This window comes from Sinocyclocheilus anshuiensis, unplaced genomic scaffold, assembly GCF_001515605.1.
Source record: "Sinocyclocheilus anshuiensis isolate Anshui unplaced genomic scaffold, SAMN03320099.WGS_v1.1 scaffold1880, whole genome shotgun sequence".
NCBI classification, from domain to species: Eukaryota; Metazoa; Chordata; class Actinopteri; order Cypriniformes; family Cyprinidae; genus Sinocyclocheilus; species Sinocyclocheilus anshuiensis.
Genome location: NW_015555852.1, coordinates 428,759 through 439,569, shown reverse-complemented (window position 1 = coordinate 439,569; position 10,811 = coordinate 428,759). Strand labels below are relative to the sequence as shown.

Here is a 10,811-nt window from a genome sequence, read left to right as displayed (position 1 = left end):
CATACACACACACACACAGACAGACAGACAGACAGAGGGAGATCGACTAGATTGAAGGAACCTTTTTTTCAGTATATATATTAATAAATGCTTAATCATTGTTGGTCACATAATACATCACACTCCCTTCAAACATGATTCAGAATGATTAATGTATGTTGCAATTGGCATGGTTCACGTGCTGTGGGAACTGACCTTTTCAAACACCTTGGTCAGAAATGAACATATTCATATAGCCAGCCTCTCAAAGCCCCACCAATGAAAACAGAATTGAATGTAGTGTTGGGAATTGACAACTGGTTGTAATTCAGAACTGCCAAAGCTTTATTCAGCGAGAAACTTACAGTGTTATACCAGAATGAATGACTCTCATGACGCATTTTATTGAATCAAAAACACGCAGCACAACCAGTCCAAATTCCTAAACAAATGACTTTTATGAGCCGGTTCTTTTTTATTTATTTATTTATTTTTATTTAATCATATTCATGCAGCACGGCCAGTCTAGTCCAACAGATTCAGTAACTCATTTGACTCTTTTTGAGAATTTTTTGAAAAAATTGGAATCTGGATCATTGAATTCCGTATGATTCCCATGCGTAATTGAATTTATGCTTGAAGTCCAGAACCTTTGATTTAAGTACCTGTAATGATGCTGTGGTAATCTTGTAATCACAGCAAAGCATTTTATTACCACTGCATTTTACGGGTTCAGATGGTAAAATATCCCACTGGTAATGATGAGTTTTACAGTCACCACCTGGCAGATCACATCCATTCATAAAGTGAAAGCAATGTAATTGGCTGTATGATTAGCATATCGCTGATACTTGAGCTATCTCTTCTTTGCCGAAAAGAATAGGGATACTTTGGATATTTTATTTATCAAATGAGAGTTTTTTTTTTCCATTTTAGTGTATATTATGAGACTGTATGTGTGAGTGATCTGTGTATGTGTGTCTAGTGGCTGGCGTATGGTGCAGACTCTAATGGCAGTGGCATCACCGTTCTCCTCGAGCTGGTTCGACTCTTTCATCACCTCTACAGCGACTCACGAAGCCAGGCTCCATTAGTTCTTTCTGTATTTAATAAACTAAAATGTTTGTGTTGGGAAAATAATTGAAAAACTGGCAACACGAACCCAATAGCTTGTATTAACTGATACATATTCATCATAAGAATTTACTTTTGGATTCTTTTTCTTTTTGCATTATTTTTCATCAACATCTTTTAGATACCACCTTTTATTCTCCCTGACTGGTGGTGGTAAATATAACTTCCTGGGCACCAAGCGTTGGCTGGAGGAAAATATGGACCAGGCAGGTGCGTAAATTATCTCCAAAATGTATTCTTGAGACATATTTTACTCCCCAGTCAAAACATTGTCTAAATATTAAATTCGGTCATAGATACACACTTAAAAATAAAGTTTTTTTTATTGGCATCTATTGTTCCATAAGAACCATAAAGAACCATTAACATCAATGGAACCTTTGCATTCAACAAAAGCTTCTTTAGATTTTAAAAATGTTCTTCACACTAAGAAAAAATGTTTCTTTTAAGAACTGTTAACTGAAAGGTTCTTTGGGCACCAAAAATGGTTCTTCTATCACATCACTGTGAGAACCCCCTTATGGAATCTTTATTTTTAAGATTGTAAGAATTATGAGCCCTCATTCAATAAAAACACTAAAGTTTGAAGTCTGGATCTCTCTTTGCAGAATCCAGCCTTTTGCATGACAACGTGGCGTTCGTTCTATGTCTGGACTCTCTTGGCACTGGAGACGAGATTTTCCTGCATGTCTTGCAACCGCTTAAGCCTGGAACGCCTCAGTACAGCTTCATTCAGCAGCTGGAGCAAGTTAGGTTGAATTGCGGAGTTGGATTCAATCGATGTTCTATGAAAATACTGTTTTGAACTTAAATGTTGATTGCCAGTTGACCCTCTTGTACATATTTTCCTTTCTGTCTTTTCAGATCATCTCTGCCAGGTTCCCCTGGGTGAGATTCGGAACTGTCCATAAGAAGATCAACCTGCAGGAGACCACCGTGGCTTCGCAGCACGAGCGCTACGGAATGAAACGTATCCCAGGATTCACTCTGTCGCACATTGAGAACCCTAAATCAGAGCAAAGAGGATCTATCCTGGATACCATGTGAGAAAAACCTACCAAAATCTTTCAAACGTTTAGAAAATTCCTTTCTGGAACTTCGTCCAGACATAGCCAATGAATTAGCCACTCCATCCCAACAAGATATAAAAATAGCATTCTCACACTACAAATTAACAACTGAAATCTGCTTGAAGCTGAATATGGTGTAAACTTGAATAACCTGCTGGAACTACCACTTAGCATCCTGCTTCACATATATTGGCTGCCATTTGAATGTGTAAAATGTTTGACAGATGGAAAGAGCCTCAAAGTCTTCAGATTGGCTGAACAAAGATTCAGAGTGTGGTCTGCAGTCACTTTTTTTTTAAACTAATTTAGTGATATCTGTCAGATTATATGTACATTTTCCAGTGCCACTCCATAACAAATCTCCTTCCAGACCTTTAAATCATCTTTAATTCCAAGTGTGAATTAAGTTTTCTATCCAATGCAGCTCTGTTATAGTAGACATTTCAGAATACATTTTAAATGATAGATGCACCGTTTCTCATCTCACTGTTATTTCTGTATATTCAGGGCACAGGTGGACATCAGGAAACTCAAGCGGAACGCCGTTGTTGTTGCTGAGTCCTTGGCAAGATTCATGTACAATCTTTCAGACAAGGTGAGGCAAACATTTGGAGTGTCTCGCCAAATTTAAACATTCGCGTTATCCTTGAAAGCACACACAGTGTTTCCACTTTTCATTAATATATACTATTTGTTTTCTGTAGGGCTCTGCTAAGGATATGCAGGTTTTCAAGGGCAGTTTGGTAATAAATTTTTTTCTGCTCCGTTGTGCATTTTATCAGGCTATAGAATGAAAGAAAGAAAGAAAGAACTCACCCAAACTTTTGAATCTCATTAAGTTCATGAAGGAAACCTAAAACTGTGCACCCTTATGTGCTATGTAGGATATTCAAGACAGCCGTTTGTCTGCATTGATGACCATGATAACGTCTGTTCCACGAGCTGTTCAGCTGATGGACAGAGAACCAGAACACAAGCTCTTGTTTAGCAGCCTGGAGCAAGAGTTCTGGTCCATAGACACACGTTCCACCCGGACCGAAGGTACGCACACACAGACACGGCCAAAATGTTTCACCTCATCAGTGGCCTGAAGCAAGACTTCAAAAGACTTCTGTAGGTTTACAGATGCAGATTTCAAATATGCACAGAGCCAGAATTCATTTTTTCTTTTTACCTTGCCTGTAGCAAAAGTTCAAACAACGTTTACCGACACACTTTCTGAAAACAGCAAAACTACAAACTCACACACACAGATACAGACATTTTAAGCCTGTTTTGTCTGACTTTTATAGGGATCCTTAAATCAGATTCTTTGATCAATTGAAACAACAAATGATGATGTATCATTGGTTGTTTTGAGGCAAAGATGGTTTTAAAGTCAACCTGAAACAGCATTAACAACCCTTTTTTACATTAGTAATATGGTGCATTTCTAAACGAAACAGAATATTCTTAGAAAAAGATCATGTAAATAGGGTTTACTTAAAATCCCTTATTGTACTAGTTGGATCCAGACAGTGGTATTATAGTTTTAATATAGTTTGTATATTTTTTTTCTATTATTTTTTGTAGTTTTTTTTTTCATTCTACTTTCCTTTGGTTACTTTAGTTTTTGTATTTTCCAGTTTCTACATTCAGTGTATTAACTTTGTATATTCGTTTTTTATTTTAGTTTAGTTTAGTTCGTTTAGTTTTAATAATAAACCATGTATTAAGAACTCAAACTAAAATTTATTCATTTTATTTTATTTTAGAAAGAGTTATTATGAAATTCTAGTGTCAATTTTGTTCTAGGAAATAGTCTTTTTTTTAGTTATAGTGATTTGTATTTTTTTTATTATTTTATAATTCACTTTTTTAGGGTGAAGCCTGCCGCCTTTGACCTGTTTTTGGGTGGCTGTATAGCTGGATACCTTGGAGTAGTTTATTATGCAATCCAGGTGAGCTGTGGGTAATGTATACCAAACTAATTAGAGTGCTGGGGTCAGTATGCTAATTATACCTGCATAGGTTGGAATTGAAAGTCTATCAGTAATCTGAATCTGTAATCTCATATTTCTTTAATGTGTGGTTTGGTTAATTTGTTTAAATAATTTCTTTTTGTTTGCAGAACTTTTGCAATGTCTACACTAAACTGAAAGCAACTGTGAAAGCCAAGCACCAATAAACTGGAGTAAAGCAGACACATCAGAGAACCATTGCACAGAGACATCTACAACACGGGCAATTTAATGCCTGTGAGGACTGAAAACTTTTGGAATTCATGTCTTGATTTTAAAGTGGCTACTTTGTGTTTTATAATTCCCTTGCAGTCTCTTCTGTTTCTGTTTGATTCATTTTTTTAATTAAATATCATCTCTCTCTATTAGAATTGGTGACTTTGCTCATTCTGCAATCAAAAATCCTTCTGGAACTTTACTGTATGTTTACACTTTGGTCACTGAAGGGAAAGAAACAAAATGAGATGATTACCCATGTAAATTTGATATGTTGGGAATAGAACGGATGTCATGGATAAGTTATGAGTCACTTAAAAAAAGAACCTGATGCCAAGTAAGAGTGAACAGATCTGTGGCCTGTTCAATGTGGCACTGAGTCACCTATATGTAGTGGAATTATAGTCACTGAACACCTATATGAAAGAAAAGTGTATGAACAGTTGATAATGTTTCAAAGATAAATATATAAAAATTTTGTTAAAGCAATGGTTCACCCAAAAATGAAAAGTTACCCTCAAGTTACCAATATGTAAATCTCTTTGTTTTTTCATTGGAACAGATTTGGAGAAGTTTAACATTACATCACTTGCTCATTGGATCCACTGCCGTGAATGGGTGCCGTCAGAATGAGAGTTCAAACAGCTGATAAAAACATCACAATAATCCACATGTAATCCACACAACTCCAGTTCGTCAGTTAATGTCTTGTGAAGCAGAAAGCTGTGTGTTTGTTATAAACAGATCGATCATTAACTTCAAATCATTGCTTCCGGCTAAAATACGAGTTCTGTATTCATAATAGTGCTTTCTCCAGTGAAAAAGGCATCTCGTCTCAATCAGGAGAGGAATATGCACAGATCAAGCACTGTTTAGAAGCAGTTAAAACACCTTGAGGAATTTGTTTCTTACAAATTCACATTTTTTCACTTCACAAGATGTTAATTGATGGACTGCAGTCATGTAGAGTACTTGTGGATTATTGTGATGTTTTTTATCAGTTGTTTGGACTCTCATTTTGACAGCACCCATAGGTTATTTCTCTATGTGAGTGATTATTAAAAAAGTAGAACTTGACAGAAACCGCCCTTCAGACCCATTTCCTGTCATTAAGTATGTATGGAACGTTTTTCCCTGTGGAACTATCTGAGTAACCTCAAAGCTGTCCAGTGCATAATAGGTCACTGATGGCATATTTGATTTACTTGTGTTGGCAGAGCTACGGAGGATATTTTGTGTGGCTGACAGTGACTGTGGATAAGTGCCAAATGCTCAGTTAAATGACTCTCTTGATTATCTCTTATGAATGAAGAACTCCTTTCATTCACACAGGATTAGTCATTCATTACTGTCATCCACAATATCGTATCTACTACAATGACATTACCAAATTCCCCTAATGTATCATATTATGGTTACTGTGGAGTTTAATGTCTGCACATTCATGGCTGTAGTAGCATGATTCATAGACAGAGAAAGGGAAATTTACTTGCTTTCAGCAGTTCTGGGCTTTTTATATATATATATATATATACAGTGGGTACGGGTGCTGTGTGTACATTAATGAGGAAAAAAAATTAACTTAAATGATTTTAGCAGATGGCTGCAATATAACAAAGAGTGAAAAATTTAAGGGGGTCTGAATACTTTCCGTACCCACTGTATATATATTATTCAGCAAGGATGTAATAAATTGATCTAAAGTGACAATAAAGAGATTTATAATGATACAAAAGTTTTCTAATTCAAAGAAATGCTGTTTTTTTTTAACTTTCTATTCATTAGACAAACCCGAGACATTTATCATGCTTCACACAAAATTATTAAACTGCACAACTGTTTTCAACATTTCAAAATTTAGTGAGCAACAAATCAGCATATTAGAATGATTTCTGAAGGATAATGTGACACTGAAGACTGGAGTAATGATGCTGAATATTCATCTTTGCCATCACAGTAATAAATTACATTTTAAAATATTTGAAAACAGAACACAGTTATTTTAAATTGTCATAATATTTTACAATATTTCTATTTTACTGTAAATTTTAATTTAAATAAACATATAAAAATGTCACATTTATCTCTCGTTATTTAGTTTACTACTTGCTGATATGGTCATTTATTTTTCCCTTCAAAGTGGTGGAATGCTTATAAAAAAGAAAAAAAAATATCTGTAATTTCTTTCTTTTAAAAAATGTTATTAATTTATTTTAATTTTTATTCTTATAATCAGTATTAATTATAATTAATTATATTAATAATTCTGCCCAGCTCTAATTCTGGCATTTGTCCAGACAACAAACAGATAGCACCTCATCTGTTTAACTCTCAGTCAGGTCCCGCTGAACAGGGGCCACAAAAGACACACAGGATCTAAGGCTTGAATTATTGATCACTGGCTGAGGGGGGAATGAATCCTTGGGTGGCTCAATCCTGGTGACAGACGGATATCTATGCAGATTATTCAGTTGCCAGCTCTCTTTTTCTCTCTTCAGTGGAGCGTGTAATACAGAACAGGACCAGAAGGCCAGAATAACATCTCATATGATAGCTTAGGACGTGCTTTGTGTGTTCTACAATTTCAAATGTGATTTTAATCTTTTGTTTGATCTCAAAGTCAATGACAGCCAAAAAGGGCAGAGTGATAAATGGATGAAATAGGAGAGCTGAAGGAAACATGCTGTCATACTTTACTCAACTTTATGTCATTACAAACCTGGAGGATGAGTAAACAATTGCAGAATTTTCACTTTTGAGTCAATTAATCCAAATACCCCATGCAAAGATGAGGGATTAAGATAGAGAAGAGAGGAAGAGGAGCAGAGGCGCTGAAGAGAGGGAGGGAGTGAGGTAGGGCTGATCAGTCTAGCAGCTGCAGACACACTCTTACTGTACACAAGGGAAATGGGTCCTCAGCTACACTTCAGCAGCACCTACTCAGAGGAATTCAGTTACCCGGCTCGAGTCAAACCTACCCGGCCCAGACCTTCCTCTGCATATCGCAGGAACAATCCTCATCCACGGCCGGTAAGAGCTTCCTGAACTACTACAACAAATGTTGACCACTATAAATGACATTTGTTCTATATATACATGGGTCTCTTTTGGCATTAGGGGTTTCAGTGATATTTGTTTAGACTAATATATATTTATATATATATTTAGACTAATATAGTTTAGACTAATATATATATTTACTTGATTTGAGGTTGATAAGTTTTCTTAAAAGTCTCTTTGGCTCGCCAAGGCTGCATTTATTTGGTAAAAAAGTGCAGTAAAAACAGTAAAATTGTGAAACATTTTACTTGTTTCACAACTCCAGTCTTAAGAGTTACATGATCCTGATTTGCTGCTCAAGAAAGATTTCGTATTATCACTTTGAAAACAGTTGTGCTTCATATTTTTGTGAACAAATATATTTTGAACATGTATTTTATATTGTGATGAATAAAAGTTCAAAAGAACAGCATTTATTTTGTATAATATAAATCTTTAAGGTGGGTTACATTCATTATTTACTTGTTTTGCATTTTGTGAGGGGTTTGTTTGTTTGCATTCTCTCACTTAGCATTATTTTGCTGCTAATGTGTGAATGACACAGCTGTACGAGTGAAACAATTGGGTTAAAATGCAGTATTGCGGTAAGAAAAGCACTGTAAACAACAGGCAACATTTTTCAATGAACTTGAATTTAACTGCCCTGACAAAACATTAATAATTCACCAGCCCGGAGAGCATTGTAGCCGCTTGATTCTGCAAAACAACCTACATGTTGGGGGGGGGCCTTGTACAGGAAGCTCCGGTTACACTGTTTCCAAACCACTGAACAGGGATCAAGGTTGGGATCGACTCTCACTGTGCTAGCAAAACAATCTAACCTCTGCTGGGTCAGTGTTACAGGCTATTAAGTGCCACTTAGGGTTGGTTTTCTGAATCCCTTCTGCCACCCAGGACTTCCTGATGCCAAGAACACTGCAGACAGGATATGGCTCACGGAAATACTTTCAGACAACTACTCCATCTACCTCTTTTCTACCTCCAGTCAGACACATATCAGTCCAGTATCCAGGTATCAATACAATCTGTGTCACTACAGCTGAGGTTGAGTCAAAACAATCACTGTCGTTGATCAAATTAGTGTAGTTGCAAACATTTGAGTGTTCAGCACCAGCTCCCCTATAAAATATACTTGTATATACTGGGACAAAAATATCTACAACGTATCAATGTTTTCTTTCTTTTTGCACTGTATTGACCTTAAGACGTACAAACAGCACATGGACAGTTGATGCAGAGCTCATCACAAAAAGACTCCAAACCACCTGAGGCCTGGTCTGCAGTTTGTACACTGCCACCTGCTGCCTGGCTTCTCAAACCGCAACAAACCAACTTTGCTCATGCAACAGTCACAAACACACAAGGGTAATGCTTTTCCAGTTCTACTTGATGCATGGGCATTGCATAATTCGTTTTAGTTTAACCTAAATATTATTTTATGACATTATTTTATGTTTTGTGTCTGAATGAACAAGATAAATATCCAGTATTGCAGTTTGTTTTCATTAATGTCTTCAAACGCAGTGAATACCTGAACATTCCTACTGTATTTTTTCTGACTACTACACTATCAGTTTATGAAGCCATCATGCTGTGATTTTGTTCTCAAATTCATATAGTTTTTAGGATCATTTCTTGTTTGTACTCAGGAAATATTCAGACACAGATCGTATCAGATCAGCTTGGAACCAACAGATGGACATCATGCCATCTTTAAAACCCTTCAAACACCAGGTTACCCATCATCACAGAAGATCACGCTCAAAATTCACAACTGATCGCAGGTATTTTATTACAAAATCTTGAAAACAACAACAAGCAAACAATAAATAAATAAATAAATAAAAACAAAAATATAACAAAAAACAATTATATTATAATTATAATATATTATACACCTCTCTTGTTCACCAAGGCTGCATTTATTTTTTATAACTCAGATAATCAGTAAAATTGTGAAATATTATTATAATTTTAAATAAATGGTTTCTATTAAAAACCTTTTTTAAATTTCATTTATTCCTGTGATAATAATGTTGAATTTTTAGCAGCCATTACTTCAGTCTTAAGTGCCTCCTGATCCTTCAGAAATCATTCTGATATGCTGATTTGATGCTAAAAAGCATTTCTTATTAAACAATTAATTTAAACTATTTTAGCTTATTAAAAAACAATATAACATACTAACAACAATACAACTATTTAATACATACATAAAACAGATAAATAATTGCAAATCCCTTTTCAGTTATGAACAGCCACTAGAGATTGATCAGCTATGGTCTTTCAAACATATTATAACTTGATGCTTTGATTCAGTGCTTTTAATGTAATCACGCCATTCTGCTAAGCTGTAAATGTGTGTTTCAGCATAAACAAGGCTCTTAATGTTTCTGAATGTCTGAGATTATCCCTTTTAAATCCAGATGTTCTGGTTTGCAGTGAAGGACACAGCTGTTTCCATGTGGTGAAACCATATAAAGTTGGACACTACATCATCCACCCAGAGTTTGTATCAGAAGCAAAGCACTACTAAAAGCCACAGTGTTTGGGCATTTTATAACTTTTTTTTTCTTCATTTATTGTCAGTTTGATAATGTCATTTTACAGCGTATTATTGAGGTAGGCCTACGTTATGTGTTTGGAGATCCTGCCTTGTAAAATATGCTTGGGTGCAGCTTCATTTTATTGACTGTAGAATGTATTTTTGGATGTAAATGTGCATTGCACGACAAATAAACAAGGTTTATGATGTGCCTGTTAAATGTTTGTTATTATTTTGTCTTACAAACATTACCATGGTGACTATAGTTTTTATACAATCTAAATACGACATAGCCTATTAAAGCTTCAACTTACATTAACATCCCAACATCTGCCCCATTTTAACTAATGAGGGGTAGAAAACACTTTTTCATAAAATAGGTTGAATTCGTAAATAGGTTGCATTAAATTGATTTATCTAACCAAGCTCACACCAGTCAAATCAGTTGATACATTTCAAATATATTTTGACAACTGGTTAAAATTACTCTGTTCAAAACCATGCATTATAGGCTGCCATTATAGGTTAAAAAGACCATAAAAATGCAAACTTTGCCACCGCTGTCATCAAAAATGTATTTAAACGCGTTATAAAACCATTTTTATTTATTTAGAAAATGGCTCAAATATACTTTAAAATAAAACGTCCTATTTAATAATAATAATAATATAGAAAAATGTATTTATTTATTTTCTTTCTTTAACGATCCAGATATTAAAATAAAGTAGCTTTTTAGTTTTAAAGTAGTGATCGTAGTAACGTTACCTGGTATTTTGGCGGGATGGCGGGTTACCATGGTATATTTGT

The 10,811-nt window shown here is 35.1% G+C and overlaps 1 protein-coding gene, 1 long non-coding RNA gene and 1 pseudogene across 2 annotated transcripts in view; all 3 read left to right on the top strand.

Annotated features, from left to right (window-relative positions):
• Positions 1-1,854, top strand: part of LOC107675635 (uncharacterized) — a 2,552-nt gene extending 698 nt beyond the window's left edge. Inside the window, exons 3-4 of the long non-coding RNA XR_001632614.1 lie at positions 965-1,323; positions 1,722-1,854. This is a non-coding gene — a long non-coding RNA (uncharacterized LOC107675635). The remainder of the gene's footprint in view (positions 1-964; positions 1,324-1,721) is intronic.
• A 39-nt stretch (positions 1,855-1,893) lies between these two features.
• LOC107675624 (nicalin-like) lies at positions 1,894-3,542 on the top strand (annotated as a pseudogene).
• A 3,764-nt stretch (positions 3,543-7,306) lies between these two features.
• On the top strand, positions 7,307-9,995 carry LOC107675633 (uncharacterized). Its single transcript, XM_016470043.1, has 5 exons — positions 7,307-7,429; positions 8,354-8,471; positions 8,665-8,824; positions 9,109-9,243; positions 9,830-9,995. Exons 1-5 carry the CDS (start codon positions 7,307-7,309, stop codon positions 9,993-9,995), a joined length of 702 nt encoding a protein of 233 aa, XP_016325529.1.
• The last annotated feature ends 816 nt before the right edge of the window (positions 9,996-10,811 follow it).

Excerpts from the sequence above, each read along its gene's own strand:
- LOC107675633 (XM_016470043.1), top strand. The coding sequence starts at position 7,307 with ATGGGTCCTCAGCTACACTTCAGCAGCACCTACTCAGAGGAATTCAGT. Across the intron at positions 8,825-9,108 it reads ACAGTCACAAACACACAAGG|GAAATATTCAGACACAGATC; the intron begins GTAATGCTTTTC and ends GTTTGTACTCAG. Across the intron at positions 9,244-9,829 it reads AAATTCACAACTGATCGCAG|CATAAACAAGGCTCTTAATG; the intron begins GTATTTTATTAC and ends TGTGTGTTTCAG.